Genomic DNA, 14,494 nt, shown 5'->3' on the forward strand with positions numbered 1-14,494 from the left:
GTAAGTGTGAAGTGGACTGGGGCATTTAATGTAAGGAAAAGAAGAAAAACTAGGAGGAAATGAGAAACCTCTAGTATAGACCCCATGACGGGAGTTAGATTCCATAGTGCTCAGACGCTCGATCGTGTCCGGCTCTCTGTGGCCCCATGGACCGTGCTCCACCTGGCTCCTCTGTCCATGGGATTTTCCAAGCAATAATACTGGAGTGGGTTGCCATTTCCTCCTCCAGAAATGCCCTAGTGGGCTTGGACAAAAACACTGCATCCTGGATGCAGTATTCATAAGAGGCAGTTACAAGTAATGTAAAGGTCAAGCTCAAAAGGCCGTTCTGGGCCCCTGAAGAAGGTCACCAGGAGGAAAAGGGCACAGCAACACAGGTCCCAAGGCAAGGGAGGTGCGGGGCCAGGGCGAACGTGTTATGATGGAGAGGACCCAGCATCTCAAAGGCAAGGGAGGTGCGGGGGCCAGGGCGGATGGAGAGGACCCGACATCTCAAAGGACACAGGACAGGCACACACCTGTAACATACACGGACTCAGAAAGTACTAAATAAAGCAAAAGCCGCTAGAAACAGACATTTCCACACTTGATGTAAGATTTTCACATAACCACAATGACGTGGGATTAACACAACTCTCTCAAATTCGACAGCCTGGCTAGCGGAGGAAATACCAAACGGGAAACCGGATGCCGCCACAGGTTCAGCTCAACGGCCGACTTTCACAGCCAAAGCCCTGAAGGGTGACCACCCTCGTCCAGAGTCTGCAGAACACTCACAGAAACTGACCGTGAATTAAAGAAGGCCCCCAGAGAGGACGGAAATGTCACAGGACGTGCCCTTTGATCTGAAGTGCAAGAAAACTAAACATCAGCAAGAAAAAGACACAGCTCCCTCACCTCTACACAAATTATCAGCAAACTAAAGAACAGCTCACTAACTGCTCTTAGAACAGGGCAGACTAGGGGATGGGAAAGACTAGAGATCTTCTCAAGAAAATCAGAGACACCAAGGGAACATTTTATGCAAAGATGGGAACAATAAAGGGCAGAAGCGTTATGGACCTGAGAGAAGCAGAAGATAGTAAGAAGAGGTGGCAAGAATACACAGAAGAACAGTACAAAAAAGATCTTCACGACCAAGATAATCACGACGGTGCGCTCACTCGCCTAGAGCCAGACATCCTGGAATGTGAAGTCAAGTGGGCCTTACTTAGGAAGCATCACTACGAACAAAGCTGGTGGAGGTGATGGAATTCCAGCTGAGCTATTTCAGATCCTGAAAGATGGTGCTGTCAACGTGCTGCCCTCACCATGCCATCGAGTTTGGAAAACTGAGCGCTGGCCGCGGGACTGGAAAGGTCAGTTTTCACCCCAATCCCAAAGACAGGCAGTGCCAGGGCAGGCTCAGACTGCCGCACACGGTGGAAAAGCCACGCTCAGGGCTCTCCAAGCCGGGCTCCAGCAGCACGCAAGCAGAGAGCCCTCAGATTCAAGCTGGACGCAGAAAAGGCACAGGAACCAGAGACCGAATTTCCAACATTCGCTGGACCATAGAAAAAGCAAGAGAATTCTAGAAAACCATCTACTTCTACTTCACTAACTACACTAAAGTCTTCGTGTGGATCACAAAAAACTGGAAAATTCTTAAAAGAGATGGTCATTCCAGACCACCTGACCTACCTCCTGCAAAACCTGTATGCAGGTCAAGAAGCAATGGTTAGAACAGGACATGGAGCAACGGACCAGTTCAAAATTGGGAAAGGAGTACGGCAAGGCTGCATATTGGCGCCCTGCTTATCTAACTTACATGCAGAGTACATCATGAGAAACGCCAGGCTGGATGAAGCACAAGCTGGAATCAAGACTGCAGGGAGAAATTACAATAACCTCAACTTCACTTTCACTTTTCACTCTCATGCACTGGAGAAGGAAATGGCAACCCACTCCGGTGTTCTTGCCTGGAGAATCCCAGGGACAGAAGAGCCTGGTGGGCTGCCATCTCTGGGGTCGCACAGAGTCGGACACGACTGAAGCAACTCAGCAGCAGCAGCAGCAGCAGATATGCAGATGACACCACCCTTACGGCAGAAAGTGAAGAGGAACTAAAGAGCCTCTTGATGAAGGTGAAAGAGGAGAGTGGAAAAGCTGGCTCACAACTTAAACGATAAACATACATACACATCTAATCATTACACCGCACACCTTAAATTCACACACTGCCATGTGCCAATCACGTCCCAGTAAAGAAGAGATCGGAAAGACACAGTACTGAGCTCCATGCAGTTAGCAAAGTGCCTGCCATATCCAAAACAGGCGAAGAAGCAGCGCTAAGCAGACACCCCTCCAAAGAGAGCGTGAAGACAGCCATTGGGCACATGTGAAAACACTCGACATCGTTAATCATTAGAGAGACGCAGGTCAGAGCTGCAGGGAGACGACACCGCACACCAGTCAGAAGAGCCCCCGTCAACAGGTCGACAAACAGGCTCTGGAGAAGGTGTGGAGAAAAGGGAGCCCTGATACACGGCTGCTGGGAATGTGAGCGGGCGCAGCCACTGTGGAGGACAGTAGGGAGGCTCCCTAAAACACTAAAAAGAGAATTTGACCCGTATGATCCTACAATCCCACTTCTGGGCACATATCCAGAGAAGACACGTGCACCTCAGCGTTCACAGCAGGACTACCCACAGCAGCCAGGACATGGAAGCGGCCCAGACGCCCACCGACAGACGGACGGACGAAGATGTGGCGCCTGTGTGCAGCGGGGCCCTCCTCCTCCGTAAGAAAGGATGAGCTGATACACGTGCCGCAACACGGGTGGATCTGGAGATGGCCATACCAAGTGAGGCAACGGCCTTGCTTATATGTGGAATATTTTTCTTAAAAAAACATACAAATGAACTTATTTACAAAAGAGAAGGAGACTCACAGAGGTAGAAAACTTAAGGTTACCAAAGGAGAAGGGGTGGCAGGGAAGGGATAAATCAGAAAATCGAAACGAACACATACGTACTAGCATATATACAACACGAAAGCCAGTGGGAGCCTGCTGTACAAAGCGCGGGGACCCACACTCAGCATTTGTGCTTGTGTGTGTGTGTGTCTGTGTGCTTGGGCACGCTCAGTCGCCTCTGACTCTGCAACCCCATGGGTCATAAAATCGGCTCCTCTGACAGTGGGATTTCCCAGGCAATAATACTGGAATGCGGTGACATTTCCTACCCCACGGGATTTGCACCTATAAGGGAAAGAACCTGAAAAAGTATACAGATGTATATACATACACAAAACTGACTCATGGAGCTGTATACCTGAGTCACACAATACTGCACATTAATGATACTTTGTTCATTAACAGTATTAAATTTAAAAGAAAGTTAATTTAAAAACCCCCTGAGACTTCCTTGGGTCCAGTTGTTAAGACCACGTACTTCCAATGCAGGGGGATGCGGGGGTCAATCCCTGCTTGGGAAGCTAAGCTCCCTTCTGCCAGCCGGTGTGGAGAAGCAGCAGCAGGAGTCTATGCGAGTGCTACAGGGAGGGCTAGAAAGGGGAAATGGAAACAGTTCTTCCAAATTAAAGATATGGGCGAAAAGCAGTAATAAGGTAACGAAACAGTAAGTGCTACCTTCACCAGGAAAGAATTTCACAAGATAAAACAGAAAACAGTATGGTGCTGGTACAAAGCCAGGAACACCCGTGCAGGGCCACTCAGCCTCTGATAAGGATGCCGAGACTGCACAACGCGGGCAGGGCCATGTCATCAACAAACGGTGCTGGGAAAATCGGATACCCATAAACAACAAAAAAGGTGGACCTCCACCTCACACATCACATACAAATATCAGCTCCAAGTGGACTAAAGACCTAAGCGTAGGACATGAAACCGTCCATCTCCTGGAAGAAACAGAGGACGAGCATGACGGTGGAATACAGTGACTTCTTGACTGTGACAATAAAAAAGAAAACAGACAGTAACAGGACTGGGACAAACCTAAGACCCTCCGTGAAGCAACGGAGACCGTTAAGAGGGTGGAGACGCAACGTACAAGACGAGAGGAAGTATCTGCAAATCTCGGACTTCTCTGGTGGCTCAGAGGTGAGAGTCCGCCTGCAACGCAGGAGACGCGGGCTCGATCCTTGGGTCGGGAAGATCCCCTTGAGGAGGGTATCTTTCCTGGAGAATCCCATGACAGAGGAGCCTGGGGCGCTGCAGTCCGTGGGGTCGCAACGAGTCGGACACGACTGAGCGAGTAAAGAGCAACAAGAAGCCCGCATATCTCCAGAACAGGCAGAGAACGGGCAAGTCTCCGCAATGACAAAACCAGCCGATCCAGAAACGGACAGAGCAGCCGGAGAGACTTTTCTGCGGAGGCCCACAGAGGACCCATCGCAGCTGACGGGCTGCGCCGCAGCACCGACCACCAGAGGCTGGAGGCCCCCGGGAGGCAGCGCCTCACAGCACGGTCAGGACGGCGGCCCGTGGGGTCGTCGCGGGGCCCTTCGCGACCCTCCCCGCACCGGACCGCCCAGCGGACAGCGGACGGCACCGGCGCCGAGGCTGTGCGCACGGGCCTGGTAAGGGCACGGCCCCCACTCCTGGGTCTTGCGCAGGCACGTCGGCCGCGCGGGGCGGGGCGGGGCGGGAGAGGGGCGGGGCCCCGGGCACGTCGGCCGCGCGGGGCGGGGCGGGGCGGGAGAGGGGCGGGGCCCCGGGCACGTCCGCCGCGCGGGGCGGGGCGGGGCGGGAGAGGGGCGGGGCCCCGGGCACGTCGGCCGCGCGGGGCGGGGCGGGGCGGGAGAGGGGCGGGGCCCCGGGCACGTCCGCCGCGCGGGGCGGGGCGGGGCGGGAGAGGGGCGGGGCCCCGGGCACGTCGGCCGCGCGGGGCGGGGCGGGGCGGGAGAGGGGCGGGGCCCCGGGCACGTCCGCCGCGCGGGGCGGGGCGGGAGAGGGGCGGGGCCCCGGGCACGTCCGCCGCGCGGGGCGGGACAGGGGAGGGGCGGGGTCAGGGGCACGTCGGCCGCGCGGGGCGGGGCCGTGGCGCGACGTGACGCGCGGTGGCCGCGGCGGTGCGGGCTCCAGACTCCGGCCGGCGGGCGGGGCGGCCCGAGGAAGGAGGGCCCGCCGCCCCGCGCAGGCCGGCACCCCGCGCGCGCGGCCGCCGCGGCCCCATGCTGCTGCCCCTGGCCTGCCTACACGGCCGAGTGGCGCAGTGCCTCACCGCGCTCCTGGTGCTCGCAGAGCCGCCCCCGAGGCCCCGGCGCGGCGCGAGGGCGCACGGCGCGCCGCCCCCGCGCGCGGAGGCCGCCCTGCCCGCGAAGATGGCCGCGGAGCTCTACGCGCCCGCCAGCGCCGCGGCCGCGGCCGCCGCCACCGCCACGGACATCGCCAACAGCAATGCCGCCGCGGCCGCCGCCGCCGCCGCGGGCAGGAAGGGCCGGCCCAGCGCCCCGCTGCCCGCGCCGCCGCCGCCCGCGCCCGCGCCGCCGCCGCCCGACAACAACAACCCGGAGGGCCCCAACTGGCAGTCCTTCCACCCGACCCTGCGCGAGAGGTGAGCCCGGGCGCACCCGCCCCGCCCCGCCCGCGCGGCCCGAGCCCGAGTGTCCTGTGCCTCTGCCCTTTGCAGGAACGCGCTGATGTTCAACAACGAGCTCATGGCCGACGTGCACTTCGTCGTGGGGCCCCCGGGCGCGGCCCGGCGGGTGCCTGCCCACAAGGTCGGTAGAGGTTCGGCCCTGTGCGCTCCCAAAGGCGACGGGCCGGCTCCCGAGGATGGACGGTCCTCTTCTGGGTGTGGCAGCCGCTGGGGGCAGGGAGGGCCCAGGGCTCAGGGCCGCGCTCCGCCTCTCTCGTCCACAGTATGTCTTGGCCGTGGGTAGCTCTGTCTTCTATGCCATGTTTTACGGGGACCTGGCAGAAGTCAAGTCAGAAATCCACATTCCCGACGTGGAACCTGCAGCTTTTCTGATCTTGCTGAAGTAAGTCTACGTCCTGAGGGTGGGAGGATGGGGCGGCTCCTTGCTGTCTGGTTCTTCCAGCCGGCTGCCTGGAGCTTCCTGACAGTCCCCGAGGACCGATGGGCTCCTCTGCCGGGCCCCGGTGCCTGGAGTGCCCCGTGCTGCCCATGACTCGGTCCTCCTCCTGCCTAGGTACATGTACAGTGACGAGATTGACCTGGAAGCTGACACGGTGCTGGCCACCCTCTACGCTGCCAAGAAGTACATCGTCCCTGCCTTAGCAAAAGCCTGTGTCAACTTCCTGGAGACGAGCCTGGAAGCCAAAAACGCCTGCGTCCTGCTATCGCAGAGCCGGCTGTTCGAGGAGCCCGAGCTGACCCAGCGCTGCTGGGAGGTCATCGACGCGCAGGCCGAGATGGCCCTGAGGTCTGAAGGCTTCTGTGAGATCGACTGGCAGACGCTGGAGATCATCGTCACGCGCGAGGCCCTCAACACCAAGGAGGCTGTGGTCTTCGAGGCCGTCCTGAGCTGGGCGGAGGCCGAGTGCAAGAGGCAGGGCCTGCCTGTCACCCCTCGCAACAAGAGGCACGTGCTGGGGCCAGCCCTCTACCTGGTCCGGATTCCAACCATGACCCTGGAGGAGTTTGCCAACGGCGCCGCCCAGTCAGACATCCTGACGCTGGAGGAGACCCACAACATCTTCCTGTGGTACACAGCGGCCAACAAGCCCCTCCTCGAGTTCCCCCTGACCAAGAGGAAGGGCCTCGCGCCCCAGAGGTGCCACCGCTTCCAATCCGCTGCCTACCGCAGCAACCAGTGGCGCTATCGCGGGCGCTGCGACAGCATCCAGTTTGCTGTGGACAGGAGAGTCTTTGTCGCCGGGCTGGGCTTGTACGGCTCTAGCTCTGGGAAAGCTGAGTATAGCGTGAAGATCGAACTCAAGCGGCTGGGGGTGGTCCTGGCGCAGAACTTAACCAAGTTTGTCTCTGACGGCTCCAGCAACACCTTCTCAGTCTGGTTTGAGCACCCCGTGCAGGTGGAGCAGGACGCCTTCTACACGGCCAGCGCCGTCCTGGACGGCAGCGAGCTCAGCTACTTTGGGCAGGAGGGCATGACGGAGGTGCAGTGCGGGAAGGTGACCTTCCAGTTCCAGTGCTCCTCCGACAGCACCAACGGAACCGGCGTCCAGGGCGGGCAGATCCCCGAGCTCATCTTCTACGCCTGAGGCGCGGGGGCCGGCCGCGCTGTGAGGGGTGAGCCCTGTCTCTGCAGCCAGCCTGGGGCCGGGAGTGCAGGGAGGCAGGGGGCACTCTGCTCTGGCTGGGCCGCCCTTGCGGCCAGCCTGTCTCCTGTGTGCGGTCCGCCGGGGCTTGGGGTGTGACGGGGATGCTCCCCTCCCCAGCCAGAGCCTTGCTCCCTGAGCCACGGCTGCAGGGCCGGCCTCATGGGCACCTCCCGTACCGTGGGGTGTGCATCTCTGGGGGAGGGCGGGTTTGGGGGTGCAAGGCAGGCCCCAGGTTCCCCCCGAGTCGCCTCCCACCTGCTTTCAGGGCTCTGCTCTCTCTCCTGTCCTGTTGGGTTCTATTCTAAGTGGTTCTAAGCTTAAGACCTTACCTTCAAATCCAAAATGGGAAAAGTCACTTCAAGTAGTTTACCTATTTAAGTGGATTTTCATAATAAAGTTTTAACAAAGCGAGCGCCACACACACGTGAATGACTGCGAATCTCATGGGCCTAACGGCACGAACAGGTCAGCAGGCAGTCCCATGGACCCACCTGCCCAGGGGGTGCCCTCCGCTGGCAGCCGGGCCTCCACCCAGGAGGGTTTGCTTTCTGGGCTGTAGCCAGACTGCCCTGGAGAAAGGCATCAGGTCGTGCTACCTTCCAAACTGTCACTTGCCGCTCAAAGTCCTGTCTGGCTCCGAGGTGGGGCGGGTGGGGGGGTGGTCCTCTGCAGGGCTCGGGGCTCCAGCCCCCAAGAGCAGACCTGCCACCTCAGGCTCTCAGGCAGCCTGTGGGCTCAGGCAGGCCCCTCGGGCCTCTTGCCTCTATGCTCCCTTGCCATAAACTCCAGGCCGGTTGCTTTGTCCTTGGAAAACCTCAGCTTGACCCCAGAGGGGTGCGCGTGTCCCTCAGCACAAGGACACAGCCCCGTCAGAGGACACCCCGACCCAGCGCACCTCTGCCCCCACTGCCCTCGCCCCCCGGCCCCGGGAATCATCCTGTTGTGGGGGGGCAGGACTACAGCCCCTGTCCACCCCCCGGCCCCACATGCTGCCTCCTTAGTACAAAAACATGTGCTTCTAGATGCCCGTGGGCAGCGGAGCAGTCCCTGCAGCCAACAGGAAAAGCGGTCCCCGTGGTGAAGCTCCCGTAGAGGCCCACCCTGACGGAAAGGCTGGCTCCGTCTGCAGGGGCCTTGCCGTCCACGAGACCCTTGTTACCGGGGTCCCGCTAGCACCTGCTGGGGACTGACTGCGGCATTCTGCTTTCACGGGAGGCGGCTTCCAGGCGCCAGTGGCCCCCCTGCAGGTCCTCGTCCCGCGTGCTGCCCTCCCGCCCCATGGGCCCCACGGTACCTATGGCCGGCGCGTTGATGCAGAGCTCTCTTGCCAGGAGGAGGAACGTCTTGCCCAGCACGTAAACGTTCACCTGTCGTGAAGAAATACAACTCAGGACAGCCCTCAGCAGCAGGAGTGTGCTCCTCGATCAGCAGAGAGCAGCCCTGCTGGCCCCCACGGCAGCTGGGGCGCCCCCACCCCTCGTCCAGGTGGTTTTTTAGGGGCTCACGGTCTCAGCGGCGGCTGACACTGCTGAGAAGGAAAGCTGTCGGCAGGACAGCTGACTCAGCAGAAGTCTCCAGAACCCAAGGCGCCCCTCCACCCGCTCCCGGGGCGTCCTTGTTGCGTCCCTGTGGGCCAGTGCAGGCACGGCGGCGGGTCTGCAGACCTGAGTGCCCTGCCTGCTCACTCCTCAAGGGCCAAGCCCTGCCGAGGCCCACGCCGGGCATCTCACCATCCCAGCTTAAGGGGACAGAGGCCCCCGTCTCCACCTGTCCACTCCAGCCCCCCACAGGACCCAGGCCTTGCGGAGCTCTGACTCCCTAGAGGGCCCCCCTGCCCCGATCAAGCCTGGCCTGTGGGCCCCTTGGCCAGCCCCCAGGAGGACGCCAGGCGTGGTGGCGAGGTGGCCGAGTGAGGGCCCGGCGGCCCTCCCGTCACAGGGCCCGCGGATGGCACACAGGGGCTCCTGGAATGGGGCAGTGAGCCCCCTTAGGACAGGCAATGGGGGTCCCTGTGGGCACCAGTCGGGGCCAGAACCCCCCTGCTCACCCCACTGGCAGCTACTCTCTGCCCTCGTCTGACCCCACCCAAAGGGCTGTGGCTCCCAGAGGGGCCTCCTGAGGGCACCCTGCCCGGGCCGGCCTCCAGCATGTTGGTGCGTCCTGCCAGGTCCCTGCCCTGCTGACCACCGCCTCCCCTTGGGCTGGGACGGGGCTGACCAGCCGGCATCCGTCCCCACGCTCCCCACAGCACGTCCCTGACGCTGCCCGCCCGTCACAGCCCTGCAACCCGGCCCCGCGACCCAGGCAGACGCAGCCTGAGTACCGCAGGAAGGGCCCTGAGCAGAGTGTGGGAGACCGTGGGTGCGAAAGGGCGCGCCTGCAGAACCTGCAGTCCTCGGCAGGGATGCTCACCGCCATTAACACTCTTTACAACTCATGACACGGACGCTTTGTCTGAGGGCCACTCACGAGTCTGCAGCTGGCTGTGGGTGGCCCCAGGTCCGTCTCACTACGGGAGGTGGGGAGGGACAGAGAGACCTCCTCCCAGGATCCTCAGGGCACAGCAGCTGCCCCCGGCTCCTGCCAGCGGCCGTCAGCTGTGAGCTCAGCCCGTGAGGTGCTCACCTGGGCACGTGTGAGAGTGAGAATGGGCTGAGTCCTGAGCCTCCCTGTACATCCACTAAGCGGTCAGCTCTGGGCAGTGGGAGCCCTCTGGGCAGGACCTCCCTCGACGTGTGCGCATGAAACCCACAGTTAAGTGCAGACACAGGTCCCGAGTATGCTGAGCCTGTCCCGGCCTCACACTCTGGAAGGGCCGGGCTCCTGACTGCCAGGTCACCTCCCACCCTTCTGGTGCTCAGGCTGGGTTCTGCCCAGGACGCAAGGCCCAAGGCCCGCCCTCCCCCTGAGGTGTGCAAACTGTGTGGGTGGAGCCTGCATGCACAGGGTCCCGCTGGCCCTGACCCAGCCCCGGGGAGGGGAGCTCTGCTCTGTCACCTCCCACCCCAGCCCTGACTGCCCAGCTCCCTGAGGTGTGAAGCAGGAAGCACCGGAACGCCTCCCTCTACCTTCCAGGCGCCCAAGCACTTCCGGAGTGCTGTCCCGAGGCACCGCCCGGAAGGAAGCCTGGCCACGCGCACGTGCCCTGACCACGCACAGTACGTGCAGAACTGGATCTTCTAGGTCCCCGGGATTCTTTCCAGGGTGACCCAAGAAGGTCTCAGCAGGGCTGCTGAGAAATGGCGTCTATACAGGCAGTCTCTGAGGTCAGTGCAGCTCTGCCTGCCCGCCCTGGGATTGCTGAAGGCCCAGCCCTGGGCCAGCTTCCTTTGGGAGGCGGATCCCTGGGTACTTTGCGTGCATCCCCACACCGGTCCTATCTGCTTTCCCTGACATAGTTAGGGAAAGTCAGTTTCTTTCCAAGTCCTCGAGACCCACCACTGAGCGCACGCTCATCCAGCGCCACAACCAGGACACACGCAGACCGCAGTGGCCCCGCCCGGAGGCGGCCCCTCCCCATGAGCGGCCCATCCACACCGACATCCCTGTTGGTGGTCTTGCCATTACCATCAGTCATTTGGAAATGAGGAAACTAGAAAGCAAGTTTCTCCAGACTGCAAGTATTAATATAAGCTGTTACACTGTTCAAATGTACCGGTATGAGTCCATCTTATTCTTTGAAGAACGTCCCTCGCCTTGGACAAAGGTCACCTGGGCCTCTCCTGTGCTTCTACGACAAGCCCCTGGGACGCCCCCACCCCCGTGTCCACTGTCCCTACCCATTCCGTTTGCCAGTTTCCAAACCAAGACCCAGGCCCTCCGCGTCCTTCGCCTGTGGACCCTCCCAGCCGGGGCGGGCGGGGCCTGAGCAGGGCTGGGGGGGCGGGGGCTGCATCTACCTGGAGCAGGTCGCTGAGGTCCAGGAGCATGTCTGCGTGAGAGTCAAGGAGCAACCAACAGGCCCACAGGCGCCGGCCACCGGACGGTCTCTGGGAGGCAGACCCTGGCTGTAGAGCTAAGCTCCGCACGGGATCGCAATCCAGAGTGAGGCGGCCACCACGTTGGGAGGGGCAGTGGGTCTCCACCAGGACGGGGGCGGGGCTGGGGCAGGCGGGGGCGGGGCGGGGGCAGGCGGGGGCGGGGCGGGGCGGGGCGTACAACATAGGCCCCGGAGCACAGCCGCACGTGCGGGCCAGCCTCCCCATCTGCACGGGCCGTGCCCAGCCTGCCCCACGAGCACGGCCACACTCGCGACTGTGCCCCGCAAGCACCACGGAGCGCCCGCTGGGCACCAGGCAGGGGGGCAGACACACACACACACGGGACCCCTTGGTGGCTGGCAGGCACTGCCCAGTCCTGGTCCCCAGGGGATGGCTGTGGGGACGCTGGCACAGGCCCTGTCCTCACTCTCAGTACCTGAGTAAGGAGTGATCAGAACACGCCCGAAGCGAGCCAAAACCTAGCCAGCCACACACACAGAGCTATACACACAAGGCATGAGCCCCTGAGAAGAGCAGCTTGTCGAATGACGGGAACTTAGTGTCATTCATGCTGAGGCTTTGAGAAGTAACTGAGAAAGGATCCGGTGACCCTGAACCCGAGCCCGGAGCGGGCATCCAGAGGGAAAGAGGGAAGCAAGCCCTGAAGCCAGAGCCTCATTCCAGCAGGCAGCGAGCTCTGAGCGTGACCACCAAGGTCCCTGAATAAAAGGCGCCTTGTTTCTCCGTCTCTGAAGACAGGCCCCTCATCAGGGAGTGAGCGAGACAGATCAGACTGCGGTGCAGACCAACACCAGTGAGAACTCGGAAAACAAAACAAACAAAGCCGCAAGAAAGGAAAGGAAGAGGCCGCAGTAAGCACACGGGCGGGAGCCAGGGGCCGCAGAGGCAGCGGACACGGCCGAGAGGCCAGGCGCTGCCGGGGCCCAGCAACGTCACAGCCAGGGGAGGCCAGCAGAGGCCCGGGGCCAGGGCCGCAGGGGAGGGGAGCGGCCACGTGCCTCCACCATGGGGGACACACAGCCACCCTCACTGGTCACGCCCAGGAGTGTGGCCACCAAGAGTGAGCCCTCAGGGCGGCTGTGGACATCGACTAACAGAAACGACCAACGTGTGTCCGCCGAACACAGAGCTCTCTGTACAAGCGGGTAACAGGGATGCTCTGCGTGGGGTGGAGAATGTGGCGCTCAGCACAACTTCACAGACCTGACGCTATTCTTAAAATGAAGTCTGTTTTTGCAATGATACAGATAAAGTGAATGCCCCAAAAACGGGCAAAAAAAAGGTTTGAACAGGTGTGTCACGAAGAGAAGCAAAGAGCCCCCACAGGAACTCAAAGTGGCCCCCACACCGACCGCGGGGACAGCGGCTCCACAGGAGGGCCTTCCGGCTCTCAGGACAAGGAGCGGCGGAGCCCACGCCTGGCCACGCCCACGCCCCAAGGAAGGTGAAGTCACAGAGCTTCAAGCACACGAGCAAAGATGGGGACCAGCAGGGACCCCCTGTCACAAACAGTCCAGAGATGGGCACACACGGGCTTCCCGGGCATGGCACTCCAGAACAAGCAAAATGAACCCACGGGGGTCCCGGAGCTTGGGCGCCTCGGGGTGGGCTGCTGGCACTGCCCTGCTCCCTGGAGGACGAGCCGGTCCTACAGACCCTGTGTGCTCATCAGAAGTCATCTGAGGGCACAATTAAGGCTTGTGCATTTCATTTCATGCCAATTTTGCCTTAAAAGGAAAGAAAAACCATAAACAAATACTGGGATCTAGTCAGTTAATAACTCGCATGCTGAAGGGCTTGGGGAGAGCAGGCAGATGTCTGCACCTCACTTTGAAAAATGCCAAGAGGACAGGCCGAGGGACCAGCAGGCGGGGAGCAGGGGAGCGCAGACGGAGCACAGACGGGGCGCGTGTGCGAGGTGTGGTCGGGGCTTCCCACTGCATCATCAACCCTCTCAAATTTTCCCATGTATTTGAGAGTTTTCATAATAAAATGATGGGGGGGGATATGTGTATTTTAAAAAGGAAATTGGGATTCAACTTTTAACCAAGTTAAAATGAAACGGCATTTGTGGTCCTTCAGCAGCAGCGCCATCAAAGGATGACTGCCCAGCCCCCACCCAGCCCCCAGGGTCCTGCCCCTGCCCCCGCGGGGGCCCCTGCTCAGTGAGCCCAACCCAAGCAGCTGGCACCAGCGGGCAGTTCCTCAGGAGCCGGCACTCAGCTCTGTTGAGCACACCAGCTCACAGCCATGCCCTGCCAAGGACAGAGGCCACCAGACACCACACCCTGGCGTCCTGCCCCATCAGTTCTACCTGGCGGTGACGCCTGACCCTGCGGGAAGTCCAGAAGTCGTTCGGGAGAGTGCAGCAAGGGCCAGCGGCGCGCAGACACCAGCTGGCAGGGGGGAGCGGGCAGCAGCAGTCTGCTTCGGCAACTTCACCTCAGCCACAGTGAGACGGGAGCGCGACCGTGCTGTGGGGAGCAGGACTAGAAGCCAGAGGCAGCACACGCCGCTCTCGGAAAGCACAGGGAAGCAGCCCGGAGCCGCACGCAAGGGCACCCAAGGGCAGGAGCCTAGGGATCTGGAGAGGCCGGGGCCTGCTGGCGGCTCCGGCTCCAGCTCCGGCCGCCCCGAGGGCAGGAGGCCAAGGCCCACGCCGCATCCCGGAGCTCACACAGTCTCACCTGGACTGCCAAGGCAGCCAGCCTTGAGGGGCCCCACTGCCAAGAAGTGGGCCCAACACCACGCACACAGCTCCCCCAGCCTTGCCAACTCCTGCTCCGCATGGGCACGAGGGCGCACAGGCTCCACCCATGGCCAGCAGCAGTCAGCTCCCAGGGGCGAGAGCGGGCAGAGACCCCCGTGACGGCCCCAGCGGGCTCCGCCCGGGTCCTGCACAGTGAGGCCCCGACGGGCGGTCCTGGCTCCCTGCCTGCCAGAGCGAACGGCAGCCCTTCTGGGCAAGAAACACCCACAGCTGCCACCAGCTTTCAAACACTATATCCAGAAACTCTGTGAACTTTCCCTGGCGACTCAGATGGTGCAGATTCCACAGTGCAGGAGGCCTGCGTTTGACCCCTGGGTCGGGAAGATCCTCAGGAGGAGGAATGGCTGCCCTCTCCAGTGCTCTTGCCTGGAGGATCCCACGGACAGAGGAGCCTGGTGGGCCACAGTCCACGGGGTCACAAAGAGGCAGGCACGGCTCAGCAACTAACGCACACAAGTGTGGTAACAGACAGAAGCA

General features: G+C 61.3%; 2 protein-coding genes across 5 annotated transcripts in view; one reads left to right on the forward strand and one right to left on the reverse strand.

Moving 5' to 3' along the window:
* Positions 1 to 14,494, reverse strand: part of BRF1 (BRF1 RNA polymerase III transcription initiation factor subunit) — a 56,753-nt gene that overhangs the window by 15,898 nt on the left and 26,361 nt on the right. Inside the window, exons 4-5 of one of the 4 annotated variants that reach the window (XM_027957479.2) lie at positions 11,146 to 11,177; positions 8,541 to 8,613 (exon numbers count right to left, since the gene is read on the reverse strand). The exons of 1 other annotated variant lie outside the window; for it this stretch is intronic. In XM_027957479.2, the coding sequence (XP_027813280.2) occupies positions 8,541 to 8,613; positions 11,146 to 11,177 (105 nt within the window). Of the gene's footprint in view, positions 1 to 3,994; positions 4,622 to 8,540; positions 8,614 to 11,145; positions 11,178 to 14,494 lie in introns of those variants that run through there. 2 more of the 4 variants (XM_027957481.3, XM_027957482.2) reach the window with 2 other exon arrangements.
* BTBD6 (BTB domain containing 6) lies at positions 5,082 to 7,657 on the forward strand. Its single transcript, XM_004023360.6, has 4 exons — positions 5,082 to 5,555; positions 5,631 to 5,721; positions 5,864 to 5,982; positions 6,154 to 7,657. Exons 1-4 carry the CDS (start codon positions 5,173 to 5,175, stop codon positions 7,184 to 7,186), a joined length of 1,626 nt encoding a protein of 541 aa, XP_004023409.4. The 5' UTR covers positions 5,082 to 5,172; the 3' UTR covers positions 7,187 to 7,657.

This window comes from Ovis aries, chromosome 18 (genome assembly GCF_016772045.2).
Source record: "Ovis aries strain OAR_USU_Benz2616 breed Rambouillet chromosome 18, ARS-UI_Ramb_v3.0, whole genome shotgun sequence".
Classification (NCBI taxonomy): domain Eukaryota; kingdom Metazoa; phylum Chordata; class Mammalia; order Artiodactyla; family Bovidae; genus Ovis; species Ovis aries.

Bases quoted from the DNA above. Each gene is read 5' to 3' on its own strand.
- BTBD6 (XM_004023360.6), top strand. From the start codon at position 5,173: ATGCTGCTGCCCCTGGCCTGCCTACACGGCCGAGTGGCGCAGTGCCTC. The intron at 5,722-5,863 runs GTCGGTAGAGGT...TCTCGTCCACAG, and splicing joins GGCGGGTGCCTGCCCACAAG to TATGTCTTGGCCGTGGGTAG. The intron at 5,983-6,153 runs GTAAGTCTACGT...CCTCCTGCCTAG, and splicing joins GCTTTTCTGATCTTGCTGAA to GTACATGTACAGTGACGAGA.